This window comes from Branchiostoma belcheri, unplaced genomic scaffold (assembly GCF_001625305.1).
Source record: "Branchiostoma belcheri isolate BF01 breed outbred unplaced genomic scaffold, Haploidv18h27 scaffold7, whole genome shotgun sequence".
NCBI classification, from domain to species: domain Eukaryota; kingdom Metazoa; phylum Chordata; class Leptocardii; order Amphioxiformes; family Branchiostomatidae; genus Branchiostoma; species Branchiostoma belcheri.
Window position 1 is genome coordinate 1,691,585 of NW_017804353.1, and position 15,922 is coordinate 1,707,506.

General features: G+C 43.3%; 1 protein-coding gene across 1 annotated transcript in view; it reads right to left on the reverse strand.

The window, feature by feature from the left end:
• The window catches only part of LOC109484500 (GTPase-activating Rap/Ran-GAP domain-like protein 3), a 55,707-nt gene extending 47,950 nt beyond the window's left edge, over positions 1-7,757 (reverse strand). Inside the window, exon 1 of the mRNA XM_019787786.1 lies at positions 7,402-7,757. Coding sequence (XP_019643345.1) covers positions 7,402-7,658 — 257 coding nt within the window. The 5' untranslated portion in view covers positions 7,659-7,757. The remainder of the gene's footprint in view (positions 1-7,401) is intronic.
• Positions 7,758-15,922: the final 8,165 nt, after the last annotated feature.

Consider the following 15,922-nt stretch of genomic DNA (forward strand, 5'->3'; position numbering starts at 1 on the left):
CAGCTACAATTTGTTACAATAAACCGTGTTAATCGCGCATGGCAAGGTGCTTACGAACGTCGTTGTTTTACACCTACTAATCCAACACTCTGTTCACAGTAACTTGTCTTTACGACCACCATTAGTGCAGGGAATATACTACAGGTGATAAGAACAAGATGTTTTACATTATGCCGAAGGCACACACTCTTAAAAGTGCATAAATTGTGCTATATCATGTCATGAAAATACGAACATTTCCCGACTGATTATGCAGTTTAAGAATAAGCGTTCGCGTCGTGTGAAAACTGGACAGGGCCTCAGCTATGATGTCGTGATGTGTGTGTTAACTGTTGTCGTGATGTGTGTGTTTACCCACGTTGATAGCTGTATTTGCAGTACTAATAGCTTTCAGGGTTCCGCGTGGATGATTGAGTGAACGACGAGAATGAAAGTTTACTTGGTCATAGGTTATATAAAGAATTAACTTGTTTGGATTGAAAGTTGAAGAACTGATAATCTTGTTTTATTTTGCGAGGGGTACACCAGTTTGTGCCCGGGTGTTCTTTAGGCTGCTTGCTTAGTTCATAATATTATTCTTGATCAAGTCAACCATCCTGCGGTTGCGATACATAATATATGATCTATTATATTATATTATACGGTAAATGTCACTAACCACAAGTCTATGATATTGTTAATTATAAACCTAGTAATGCTCTTATTATTGTCTTCCTAAAAGTACCTTATGCCAACTATGCTATAAGTTGAAGTTTCCACATTAGAAACATTCATGGACAATACTGATGCCGAAAATTAATGAGAACCCTTTGACCTCTGTTATGCCGAAAATTAATGTATAAATCCGTATTCGGTTTCTGAAGAAAAGTCTTGAAGCTGATCTAATCTATAATCACAGTCCCCTCTAACCAAAGCAATAATGGCAGGACCTGCCCAAGGATTCATCATCTGTCCAGACCGCAGCGTTATTCTCCTGGTTGAGGTGGTTTGAGGCGAGTGGGTCGTACAGGGGCGGGCAGGCAGGCATGTGGGACGTGAAGAATGATGAGAAACGACAGGCGGGTTAAACAACTGCACCCAGCACCGTCTGAGGTATGGGCCGTGGAGACAATTGCAAAGTGGTGTTGTATCAGGCCGCGATGTGTCTTTTATCCGGGGACGCGTCGGAATCGTTTACCGTGTCCTGAATTTGAAATGCGGCACGACGGCGTCAGAACTACTTAAGTGGCTAACCTTCGCTGACATTTTAAGGCACAGCACAAGCCTAGAATTTGAAAATATGGTCGAAAACGCCATGCATGCAGTTGGTCACAAAATGTAGACGTTGAACTAGAATTACTTCCGACCTAAATGTGACTGAATCTTCGAAGACAACGATGATTATTGACCGTAATGATTGAGGATTCTCAGATTTTAAATCTCTCTAGATTTTAGATTAATAACCTATGAACGCGGCAGATAATCCGTTGACGGAGTACGTTGTTTGTCGGAATGATTATACTTAACTTAAGGAACATACATCAACAAGAAGTAATTACGGCAGTCTAGCAGGAGTACGTGATGCGACTGGAATAAGTTATCGACAATAAAGAAGGGCGTTGACTTGACTTGACTTGAAGTGGCTCATATGGAAATAAGTGGTTCATATGGAAAGATCAGCTCAACGACAAACACATCCCTCAGCTCCAGACATGGCGCAACATCAACATGTAGCCCTTTAATAAGACCATGTGTCTTTAACATCGATGATACGACCTAGAAGGAAATGTGTTTCAGTTTCCCTACATGTAACACAGAAAACCTTCCGACCCTGGATATTTGAAGGGGTCGACCACTGGCAATTCCATCGAATTTTCGATCTGACATCTGAATGTCAAAACCTCTACAACGTTATTTTACGCATTTATGCAGAAGCTATTGTATGCTATGCATTTAGTATGAGTAAATCGAGTGAAACATTTGACCCTTCGCCATAAGAATGCAAAAAAGGTCCTTGAGCATGAGACAGCTCTGGTCCTGATGCATTCAATTTTAAATTATTATACTGTATTTGTTGGATTACGTCAGCCGAAATCTAAAAACAAAGACAAACCTTTACCCTAATTATACCAATGTATTTTTATTTCTTATGTTGTTTGTAACTGCAATTAGCCCTCGGGCAAGAATTTGCAATAAACTTTCAATTATAACCAAACCCCTAGCCCTACCCTACATTTTTAGTACTGAAATCTAAAACATACATTTCCTCTAGACCTAAGCAGAACCCTACAAATCAGAAGTCCCAGAAGACCTTTTTTTATCCACTCTCGGGCGGTATGAACGATGTCTCCACGTTGTTGACATCGTTATCCCGTACCAGACGAAAGCTCAGCCGGGTCCCGCAGGACTCGGAGACGCTGTTTTGGCGGCTGGATTTCACTGCTGACGTAAAACGCGAAAACCCACTTGTTTCATCCCGCTGCTGATCGACTGCCCACAGCACGGCGGCTATAATGACTCTATACAGGAGGGTAGAAACGGTGGGCGGTGGAGTTAGATGAAATTGAAGATGGCCCAATTTCGCTGCAACCCAATACTATGTACGTGTTCAGCATGTTGAAGCAAGTTCCCAGTGGCTTGTATATGACGAAAGTGTATTACTAACTATGTTTATTGTATTACATCGTGGGCATAAATGAGACTGAAGGTATTGGTGTTAATCTGTAAATTGAAATTTAGGGAATATTTCATGAATTACTGAAAATACATTGCAATTCTGCTAATTTGTAGAACTTAGCATTCATGATGCACACATTTGATCATTATATATAATCTTATGGGAGCATCTGTCAACGCATTAACATTGTTATTTATTTGTCTAAATAACTTTGCCACAAACATGTATATTGGATGGTGCAATTAATGAACAAGCTTTGCAAGCGAACACCCTAAATATACATATACACAGCAATCTACTGTTAAAACAACGTACAGATACATGAATTCTATCAGCAATGGAAACGTAGAATTTATGCCACTACACAAAACAAGCTTAGGAAAGTAACACAAGAAACTTCACAAGACACACTTGTTAAGCCACTGTTATCAGTGTGCTCACATCGGCCTGGCCCTTCAGACTGCCACCGTCAGCAAACAGCCATCAACTGTTCATACACCGTTACTGGGATTTATTGAACTAGAAAGTAACACAGGAGATACAGTAACGTTTAACGAGGGAGGCCCCTGATCTATCTCCTATTACTCTAATGACATCGTCATAAAAAGAAGCCTTCTGAGTCACAACCCAATAAAAACGTCTAGTTGTTCTGAGTTTATCTGTCATCCTTGTAGGACGCCCGATAAACAGACACTCGTAAAACGTGCCGATCGCCCAGTGGATCTCACGTTTCTGCATCATTACGATCCTCCCGTTTGCACGAGTCAGCGCTCCTGTTTTACGGTCAGTTGTATAAGAAGATCTAGATCCCCATAACTATGCTCTTAGAGCAGGGGCGTTCCTAGGCCATAGGCTGAAGATGTGCTCAGTGATAAATTACGTTTCAGATTGTTGGAGAGTGTTGGCTGTTAAAGGGTTGACCGACGGCGACTAGATGAAATGACGAGAGATAAGGTTGCCCGTTGTGACGTGACGTTGTCTAGCGTAGAGAGTTCAGGTAACACAGTTCATATAGGACTGGTGGCAATCATGATCATGAATGATCTCATTTTCATCACCGCCTCCAGGGAAGCCACAGCATCTGATGACAGCCACAGCCCGGCCAAACACCACAGCTTTCTGGGACACTTGGAGTATCCCTTACAGAGACGTGTTAGCAACCCTGTACTGGTGATCACATTGGTTTGTATAGAAATCACTTAATCATTGTGACAACATTCTTCTTGTTTTTCAATTGATCCAATCATTATTATCTTGCGTGGCCGCTATGTGCGGGTTTGGTTGTCCATGTATAGTTAAAACACAGCTTGGTGTGCCCCATCGACGTATTTGCTGCGTACGACTGTGTATATATTTGCCAAACACCTTGATTGAAAATCACCACCTTGTCAACGTGGTTTTGTTGATATAGGGGTTCAACATGTCAATAGTTTTCAGCGCTTAAGTTTACACTACACGTGAGGGGGGTATAGACGTGGGATATGAAGAGAGGGGAACGGACACAGAAACTATTATTATCACCTGGTCACGATTATTTTTGTAATCAGAATTTTCGAATGTCTTTCGTTACATATCAAAATACAAATTAACCGATTTGTTTGCCTGTGTATTGTGATACTGACCTCTACTGTTCACTCATTTTATCTAAAACAAGAAAGTAGGTAGTGTTGTTAAGTTATTTTCAGACTGCTGGGGTCGTGTTTTGCTCTATGTCTATACCACAGAAACCGATTTCAGGTATCAAAGGTTTAATAAAATCACTTGAGGAAACCAAATAAAGGAACTGACGTCGGTGAGCTGCCTATTTGATCTGCTATTATTTCACAAGCCAAGACTGACTCGATTCCCTAGCCGCTGTGTCATGACCAGGGTCTCTCCAAGCTATGTCGGGGGACTTAGTTCATATGTACTGCGTGACTTTCTATAGAATCTAAAGAGAAATAAACCTGCCACGTTACACAATTACCAAAGAAATGACAGCCATCTAAACCTAATGCCGAGGTCATATAGCTTCCAACTCCGCCTGAGATCAAACCAAATCAAATACATGCCCGTACACTAGGGTTCCAGTCGTCATTTGGATAATACCTAGACAAAGTTAAGCGTTGAAACTAACGCAAGTTTGTAAAAGTAAAGTATGATGAATGCGTAAAACTGTCGGTAGAAGACGTACAGCGAGCAGGGCCCGGCTAATCACCTGTGCTTTACTTTCCATTAGCGACAACTGTGGGGAGAATGAGATTACTGCGGGCCGGTAAAGTGGTCATGATTGATAGAATTAGTTCCTGCGTTCCGCTCAATGCATCATTATTAATTAGTGTCGGGATGATTTTGTGACGCGGCCGCCTGGCTACCTGGCGGGCAAAGGAGGTACCATCCAGACTTTCGTATTTACATTGTATATGCGGGAAACCTCTTACCTGAAACTCTATTCAAATAGTATAATCTCGCAGTTGACCATTCACACAGACCACACTATTGCATGTTCATGCGGGGACCCTCTCACCTGAAATTCTATTCGTATCAAATGACCTGGAAGTTTACCATGCAGAGTATGTGCATATGGAGTACCATCTCACCTGAAACTCTATTTGTATAGTATAATCTTGCAGTTGACAATCCACACTATCGTATGTGCATGGGGAGCCACTTACCTGAAACTCCACCCGGATCATATAATCTCGCAGTTGACCATCAAGAGAATCGTATATGCATGGGAGGGGGAGAGGGAAACCATTTTACCTGAAACTCTATTCGTATGGAATAATCTTGCAGTTGACAACCCACACTATCGTATGTGCATGGGGAGCCTCTTACCTGAAACTCTACTCGGATCATATAATCTAGGAGTTGACCATCCAGGTATTGTATGTACATGGAGCCTCTTACTTGCAACTCAACTCGAATTATATAATCTTAAAACTGACCGTTCAGTATCGTATATGCTTGGAGCTTGGATGTATAATGTGCCTCAATATTCGCCCTGGTGGGTTACCTTAAACAGTGTCCCTGTACTACCTTAGAAACGGCAAAGCAGTTATTGATTATATTTCTAGACTCGTTTACTGGGTATCTATTGCTGACTCATAAAACAAATCAATAAATGGCGAAATGGTAGATCAAACTGACAGGTAATGTACACACTATGCCATTTTGAAAGGTCGTGGTGAGGCCAGGGCATATTTATCTGATCACAATTTGGAACATGATAGGTAACAAGAATAAACATCTATACCTTGTTGTGAATATATTTTTCAATGTGATAGCTCTAGAATAACCACTTAAGGTACATGTAGGCGTGTTAGTGAAGTGAATAACCTATTTACGACCACGAAAAGACCAATTTACACCAGAAATGGCAAACAAAGCTACAATGAGAGTTTACCTTTAACATGTAGTCATAACACGGAGGGCAAACAGTCGATACAAATTAGATTTGGTGTGGGAAGTCCTAACGCCCTCTGTTTATACATACAGTACGGGAGTCCTTCGTTCTACACATAATATTGATCGTTCTCAATTGTCAAGACACCACTTAGAGGATCAAGGATGACGGATCTTCGAATCATCTTCAAAGGCAAACTGGACACCAGAGAAATCTGCAGATAATTCACCCCCGTGCAGCAGGCTTTGAAACCACATAGACCAGCGCTGCAGCCGTACACGTCCCCGCACGGGTCGGTCGATATTCGGGGTCGGATCGCTCGCCTACCCGCTCCAATATTTCACGTCAGCCGGCCGGAATTAAATGGCAAGGCTGAAAAATGTACAGAGCTTACGGAGTGCACTCATCGAAGAAACAGCAATTTGGATTCGCTGAGACGACCTAGAAATTCTTGGTAAATTTAAGCCATAATACCTTCCCAGGAACAGATCTACTTGTTTTTAATCTATCAGCTGTACAAATATTTTCCATAGAAACTGAAGAACCCACAAGGCCATTTGTGGTCGGTCCAAACATTGGGTGAAGTATTTCTAAGCTTGAAGCCACAAATGCATCATTACCGGGTGGTCGATAGCTCTGTGGTTACGGACCTATTCCATTACATCAATGGCTTTACACACGATGAACTATTGAAGATTAGAGGGAGGTTAATGAAGAAAGTGAACCAAACATTGCTGGCGGCAAACACAAATGAATACATGAAACGGTGCGAAGGGTAAACCACAAAACAATACACCAAACAGGGTCTGTCATGTTGCCGCGCAGTTTAATCTGAATGGAACAGCGTTGACGGAACAACGTGCTAGGCATTTCGTAGGTAACGTCATTCTAGAAACGTTGTATCATAACAGCTGGCCCCCTGTCATAGTAAGGACCGGCAGTGGTATTGTACAATTTAGTATCTCACCGCCATAACATTACATGCAGCATATGTTGTTCAGCAGCATGAAACCGACCATTGTTTAAGTTAAGAAGATATTAGAGTAGCAAGTACAGCATTTCTACGATTACCAGCAATACTCAGCATAGGCCTCTTACAAAAAACACCTAACCCATCCTCGCTGGTGTTGCTGGTCGCTGCGCTCTATTTACCGAGAAAACATTCAAAAGCAAACAGTCGATGGGTTTCTTCCTTAAGAATTGATCTTTTTTATGATACCGCGTTAAGTGCCCTGCTAGGTTAGCAATACTGAGGTCAAACAAGCTTGATGGGTGTTTCGGTCTTTTAGTTCTAGTACCTCGGCGCAGATAAATTCCTCGATAAGGGTGATGTTATAATAGATAGTAAGAAAGCTCGCACCTCTCCTCGTAGTCCTGTAGGTAGACCGCGGGCGGCACGAAGTGGGTTTGCGGCACGGGCTTGCCGATGGGGTGCGACTTAGTGGCCCGGAGAGGCTCCTTCTTGCGGGGACGGCCCTCCTTCGGCTTTCCCCTCTCGGTCTTGACCCTACGCAGTCCGCTCGGCTCCACAGGAGCCTTCCTCTCCTCCTCCACCTGCGACAGGTCCACCAGAGAGCCGCCGAACAGAGGCGAGTACTTGCGGATGAGCGGCAGCATGGTTGGCCTGGCGTTCTGCGGTGCGAGCCCCTGTGTTGTGTTCCCGTAGGTTGGACCGCTAGCTCTTGATGCTGCTAGCTTAGCGGTGCCTCTATGCTACTATGTGTGCGCTCGTAGTGCCGCTGCTGCGACTGTGTTTTCTCGCCGGATCTCGCGGGGGAAACCCCGAGGCTCAGCTCAGTGTCCGCTACAGATGGCATGCGCACTCTCTAGGCGGATGTCGAGTCGACCAATCAGAGCGCGGCCCGGGTTGTCCCCGGCAACGGCAGCATCTCGCGGGAAAAGGTTCGTTGACAGGTGTGTAGTTGAGACATCTCGCCCCCTTCAAAATCCGATCATGTAAGCTAAATCCATCTATCCTCTTATAAGCAGACATTTTGTCTGCCCGGCACAGTAAATACGTTATATGTGATACGTGGTAAATGCTAAACGCGCTTCGTTCAGTAAGACAGGCTAAACGCGTTTCGGTCGGAGGGTTGGACTTTGCGAAGAAGCTTCAGACGTCCTTGCCTGCCAAATAGCTGCGTGTCTGAATTTCAGGAACCACCACAAAGCACCAAGGTTAATGTGACACCGTACAATTGGTCAGAGCAGTTATTCGAATAATGTATAGATATAGATGCAGGAAGAAATTATTATCATACAAACCATGCCACATACATCTATTCTATGAGGTTAATATGTAAGAACGCCCCTGGAGGCGGCCAGGATCGTACTGCTACTCAATTCTGGAGAGACAAAGAGCGGCCTACGGTCACACTGACAGCACTATCTATCGTCCACGGTATCAGCACCAAAAACTGACGCGCCTAAACCCGTGCAAAATGGACATGGATTATTTATCATCAAAAGATACTCAACTCGGCATTACTCATGATTTAGAAGGTTCTTCCTAAAACGCTAAATGTTTGAATCGTCAGCAATATCGTCTGACTGAAGGATTTCTGTTGCTCCACTGGATTAAGAGAGGCAGAGAGCACATCCCTAAGCCTGAGGGCCAACAGAATGATGACTGAGGTCGTTTCACAAAGGATAGTTTTCAACATATAAGTATTCATACTCCAGTACTTAACATACATCTCATAGGTTAAAAAACAAGTTGTAGGGTACAGATAAATCTTGTTGCTGTCGCTTAAGGAAACTTCTCAGCTTAATAATGTTCACTTGTAACTGCCCTGGTGGAGGGATTGCCATTGATCACTGCCAATTTAGTAGAAGCAGAGGCTTGTCTTTTCTTGTTTGTTGTTCCGGGAGGCCTGCCAGAATCAATGTGAACTCGTCTGTCATTCGGAAATCACATTTGTGCGGCCTTGGGCGGAAGAGCGGCGTCAGACAAAGCGGGACGTCAGGTGTCTGGTTTCATCAGTTTCCTCTCATCAGCGTGTGGCAGGGGCGAACAAAAGGAGCCCCACATGCGCAATCAGCGGAACTCTGCAACTGGACAGCTTAATCAGGACCGGGGGCTTCTTGTATCCAGAACTGTGCGTTATCCAAAACCATGCTCTATAGTCCCACGCAAATCCAGAACAACACCTGTGTGAAATTTATGTCCTTTAGTTAGATACGTGGAGACTATCCAGAACTGTGGCTGGTCATAACCCAAACCAATTCAGGCATAGAACGGTTCTGGATAGTACTTGTCAATGACCAACTTTAAACGGAGAGGTAGCTATTACGTCAAAGGACGTTAGAGAAGAAGCTACGTAAGACCAAAAGCATAGTTTGTGCTAAGACTTGAAAGCCGCCATCTTATTTTTACCGCCTGTTCCTTATATAGAAGTTGTTCCGCTAATCCCTCCGTAAAACACAGCGCCTACAGGGTTCTCTATAATTGAGCGCGTGGCTCACTTCCAGGCTGATCCAAGTCTACGTTTCCATGGAGATCGATTGGCAGAGTTTTAAGGACGTGACGAACCGCGAAAATAACCATCACGCATGCGCCATTCCCTGGCCTTCAACAAGCAACAGTGTTCCGAAGTCCCCACAAGATACAAAGGTTGTGGAATCAAAATTGTGTCATCTATATAATAGTCTGACTGGCCAATCATCACTATGCCAATAAACCATGAGGGAGAAATTATCTGAGGTACTTCGTACTATTTAAATTTTTGGTCCCAACAAATTTGAAAACAGCAGTGGGGACCCTGGCTAAGGTTGATCTAAGGCAACTCACTAGCAGACGTCAACTATACACAGAGGAGTAAGGGCAGGGTGGATGGAGAAAGCTTGTACTGACGCAACTGAAGTCCCTGACCCTCAGGATGGAACAGAATGAAGTTCAGGGTCACTATCCTTGTCTGACTGCTCTTACAAAGATGAAGGATGATAATACGAGGATACCTAAGAATAGTCAATCCCATAGCAAGCGGCTATGAGCAATGATACATCGAAAGGGCGATGTGTTCTAACAGTTAAATTACTTTTTGCAACAAAGAGTGCACTCTCTGTACTTTAGTGCCATACCGGAATATTGAAACTGACGTTGTAATATTCGCGGATACCCTGAGTACTGGCGGCTTTGTTGCGCACAGTAATTTTGGATATTGAAAGCGACGTCGACTTTCTAAGGTCAGAGGGTTAAAAGCCACCGTAACATAAAGAACTGTAATGACCTTCAGGTAACCTGGATGACCTTGAGATATAAGCATCATTAAACGTTCCGAGCAAATTCTACCATGGTCCATAATAAAAAGATTCCAAAATAACATGCTTCTACAAGTGAACATCCGGTTTCAATTTCTTGAATTGCTATGTTCGAGTATGTAGTTGAGTTTATGGTTTTAAAAAAGTCAGCACCTCTTTTATGTCAGCGAGGCATTAAATATTGCAAGTGATGTTGCCTTTCACAGGTCGGTAGGTCAGAAGCCCCAGTAAAACCAGTTCTGCACGCTCTAATGACCTTCACTTAACCCCAATGACCTTGAGATAAGCCACAGGAACACTTTCCGTGCTAAAACCCAGCTTTATGGCATTCATCCCTCCACTAACGCGCGCTAACGCCAGATTCCGTCCGTGAGTCTAGCCTCCGTAGCACGCCAAAACTGGGGGTTTTGGGGGGTCTTCAGGGTCTTTGGGAGCTTTTATGTGCTATTTTCTGATTGCATATAGACAACATAGCCGGCCTGGTTGAATTACCCCCGTTTTTATCAGAAAACAGCCGAAGACCACCAAAGCCCCAGATCTATAAGCCTGCTACGGAGGCTACCGTGAGTCCACATGTGCGTCAAGCTGACCCCATAGAAACAACTGGCCTGTGGTAGAAATCGATATACAGAATTTTGCTGAACTGGCAAAAATCAATGCGCACATTCTCAATAATTGACTTTTGCGCTGCCTGACCCAATTACCCCGGACCCCTCCACCTGACTCGGTGGGTGGTCATGTGCCGGCATATTTGTCGTAGGTTGATGTCCATAGATTTTAAGGCAGGCTGTGTCCAAACATAGTGCTATATGTAGATGTGCTAGAAAGAGATACCGGCCTTCCGGCTAATGGCATTGGGAAGGCTATGCAGGATAGGAGCTTCGGTGCCATGGTGGTTTGAGTGACAGAGGAGGAGTGGCACCCGACATAAGCCGAGTACCCAAACCAACCGCCGTGTCCTTTGTAGCTACAAAGGACACTGTGTAGCTACATTTTGTATGATATATGCACGACTGTCCCAAGATGGTCCCAGTATATGGTCGTTCAACGATGACACAATGATTGTCACCAGGTCCTAATGTTGAAAGTGTTCTATTCCTGCGTGATTTCGTAAAGTTAGATATAAAGTATACATCATACATCAAGTATGATACTCCCATTTTATAATAACGTGATGACCACTGATCAAATAAAAAAAACGCCATCTATTATTATACTTTGTGATATCCTAATTGTACAAAGATACTAGAGGAATTTTAAAAAGTATTGCTTTTGGTACGGACGTTTCTCTATATAGCTATGCGGCCAGGGCCGGTATTACTGTGATGCACCTATAATTTCAGTAGGATCGAGACAAAGTGCACTCAAACATCGCCGCGCTTCGTGTGTTATTACAGCGGCAGCTGCGCGTAAGTTGATTATAACCCGGGAGTTTCCGTATAAATCAGATCCTCACACGCCAGAAATGAAACGTTCTGTGCTGTGATTGAAATCTAAATGCGTTTTTAAGTAGGGTAATGTCATAAACATGCCTCCGCAAATGCCTGGTGAAATACATCACGGAGGGGCAGTGAAAGGATAAACGAGTTTGATTCTAACAATAGCCGCTTATATTGGAACATACTTAGGCGTATGCACTCTTGTGTTCAGCATCTGCAGTCGCAGAAAAGCCCTGCAGCTGCATTCCGTCTTTTTTCATGTTCTTCCATTGTGTCTCTAAACATGCTTCGGTGCATATAGCTTTGGCATTCAATGTCACGAACATCCCTGACTTCAATGGTTAAATCCAAAGATCAGGATCAGGGCCAAGCTGTTAATGGATGTATGAGAAGCGTATGTTTCAATGGCAAATACTAGCATTTTATTTACCATCATTCAGAATCCCCGATGCAAATGAAAATTTCATCATCCATGTCTTTCTACACTTACCAACAACCCGATTTCTACATTTCTAACGCTCAAAGTGGTGATAGATTCCTGATCATACGATATTCTGATCATCAAGACTGAAATCCTTCAAGTTGCAAATTGTGTTTCCAAGAATCTTCGAGCTGATCAAGATTCCATTTAAGGCTTGAATTACATTTTTATCGTCTGCCACTTCCACACGATTGCAGAACTCATGTCTGCAACACAATCCGTGTTCAGGACATCCTGGCAATATTTCACCCCGGCAAGTTTGTGATCGCTGCGACGATGTTTCTCTAGATGTCATAAATTGTACCCAACGGCCGTAAAATGGAATAGACCATGCGCAGATAGTGATCAGAAAAGGGTGCTTTGCGCTTAGGTGATTCCGGTTCGAATCTTCGGATGAAAGTCGTGCGTTTTATCTCAACAACTGTGTGGAAGACTGAAGCAGTTTCGTGCTCAAGGCTGCCCATCTTCGCAACAACTTAATCGGCGTGTATGCTTGAATGGTTTCTCCCACACACTCCCTTACTATCACTGGTTCAGCTTCAGTTAAAACAATCCGTCAAAATAAGGTTTTAATTGTCATGAAACGGAGGGAAATTAATAATATGTATACAGCTGCAGTGCACACTATATACTATGCTTGAGCAGCGATGCCCCATTTGTATTACAACGTTAATGTTATGCATCGGCGACGACTGTCGTCTTATTTAGCTAGCTTCTTAAATCTATGTCTTAAAACTTTGTGTTGACGTCAAAAAAATTTGATATGATGACAATTCAATAAAAAATAAACTCCTTCGCATTAAACAAAAGGGACGAAAACTATCATAAAGAAATGATTTTATGTTTTCTTTGTTACATGATTAATCATTTAGAATCAGATTATATAAATATTCTCCCGAGACACAATTTGTCTGCGATTTTTCACGATAATGAAGTCCTCCGCAGTGTCTTAATGCCCGAATAAACGATGTCCTGTCGCAACAATTTGTCCGTGCCTTGATCACTGCCAAGTCGCAGCAGTGATACTCGACTTCCCCGCAATAAAGGCACGGTATTTTTAGCAAAAGTCCTGAAGTTGACGCTTGGGATCGGTTTGGTTCATTGGAGCGTATAACACTTGTGGGTAGAACCTGGAAGATCAGATGCTACTTGTTGATCTCGGGACCTACTGGCTGTTTTGAACGCAGATGCCGTTCTAATTAAGAAGCATCGTCTATCATAATTGGACAGAAGTTAGAAAGTTGTAAGTAAAGTAAAGGACAAATGGGTACGACAAAGTATATGAATTGACGTAATGGCTTGTTAACCACTGATGGATGGACTTGTTACGTAATGTTACATAACGTTCGTTATATAACTTCTAAAGTTTTGTCGCTCTTTCAAACTTACTTGCGTGGTAGATATACGATCTCTCACGTTTGATATTCTAGATTCAGAATAACGTCTTGTCAATATACAGGTATAAACTTTTCAGGAGTATCAGTGTAACGTTATATCTCCAGGGAAGCCATCTATATGAAAGGCAAATCTTTTTATTCACCAGAAGCAACAGCTTGTCTGAAATTCAGCCTTGTTCTGATCCAAGAGTTGGTGGGGAGCGAATTTTTGGGAGCGGACCTGTAACTAACAAGGCTGGATTTTAGGCTAAAAACAGCAGCAATTGATATAAGGAGACCACCATGGTCACCAAAAAGTCCTGAAAGCTCTCTTCCTGTTATCACCGGACCAGACGGTTGGCTCTAAATCCTGCCCATCCCTGAGCCAACTACAGGAGTCCTGTGGGAGCCGGCAAGTCGCGAAGCGAAAGTTATAATGGACCTGGTGAGAGCATCGGGTTAAAAGCTCAGACGCACTAAATGGAAGCGCTAATAACCCGTTCGTAAAAACGGAGTTTGTTTGCTCCAACTAAGTACCGGGTCTGCACTGCGATACGTTTAACAACTCCGGTAGTGAAATGCCTCTCTTCAAGTATAATGGGATTCCAGTAAACTTTGGAATGAAAAGATGTCTCAAGGTATCAGTATCCGTATAGCCGGTATCACCGCCCTCCGGCGTAACACACCAGCTAAGGTAGATCTGAATCGGATGAAAAAAAAACACCGCTCCATATAAGCGAGAGGTCCGGCCGAGCTTTGGCTTCAATTTAGTTCACGAGCGTATCTTCGTTGGTATGAGGCATTTGCAGTGATATCATTGTGCACTCTTTACGACAACTTCGGCCACGCCCTTATATCTATCTAATGACAAAATCAATGCAGTTCGTGTAGACATTGGTGCTATTGCCGTGGGACATCCCTACAATTGGGACAGGTTAGCGCCAATGGATCGCCATAACAATAAAAGTATCTGAGAGTCTGTATAGATAGCAGACGGAATGCAGATGAATGCGTGGCTTCTGCTGTGGCTCAGCTGCATACTGCGTTTGCTGTTTACATGGGAGTGTAGGTACAGGATTTGATAAGAAATGAATTATGAAACACTCCTTAGAGAGTCCTATCAATGTAAGTTTTCTTTTAAGACATTGCCCGCAGGGATATGAAAGTAACTTTTGTGAAACATTGATTAAAATGACGAAAGTTGCTGATTGCGCATCTTTCTTCCACGAAATGACTTCCGGTCGAGGTTCACACGAGTCAACTTATCAGCCACTGCGTTTCTTTCCTCTGAAAGGATCCAAATTTGCATGGAAATTGGGATCTTCTATCGTCCATACGCGCTAAAATCCCTACGCGTGAGACTCTAGATATTTTTCAACCCTCGCGAACTAATCTGGACTTCCGCGATGATTAGACAAAGCGAAATTCTCTTCGCCTCCTATGGGTCGCGAGAAAAATCATACCGCATTTTGCAGATTGGGAACTGATACGGTGTGTAATGTGGATGATTGGGCTGTGTGAGACTGTATCGCACACGCTGTGATATTGATGCTCCGTCTGTAGATAATTGGAACGACACAATGCAAGAAAGATCGGCTCGCGGTGATTTCCAAGAAACGTTAGTAGTGATATATATGGTTAGTTATACATCACATGGTAGCGCTAAGTCTGTCATATATCAATCCTTTCATAGCATGTTTGTGTCGTCGCGGGTTGCAGACGGATTGTTTTGTGAATAACTCAGAGCCAGCGGCTTGAATGGGGCTTTCTTGGCGTTCAAAAATGCATTATCTTTCATATCATTCAATTCAATTGTTGCCCTGCACATTCTGCACTCACTTCCTTTGCACGGTTCACAATAAGCCAAGTTTTGTGGATGGGGATGTAGATAGCCTTCTTTTGAGGATCGGTTATTTTTTTGGCGGGAGGGCGCTTACTAAACTTCTTATTAAACGTAGATCGCACGCATTAGAAGCTCCGGTGGCCAACCGTAGTATGCCTGGAAAAGGGAGGACATGTTAGGTCAGAGCTTCTAATGCGTGCGATCTACGTTTGATAAGAAAGTAAGCACCCCCCCCCCCCAAAAAAAAGGACCGATCCTGGAACCCCTGAAACGAAGACTAAATGTAAAAAGATATGGACCCGGCCACGAACGTCGCACGACCATTGTACGATCACAAACAGGAGATTCTTGGAGTATCCGTGCATGCATGTGTCCTGAAAAATTCAGCAGTCTTCTTATAGAATTCTTAAGGTTTGTCGGTAGTTAGCTCTGGCACAACCTGCTTTTACCAAGGAGCTCTCATTGTAAATAACTTCCTTGCT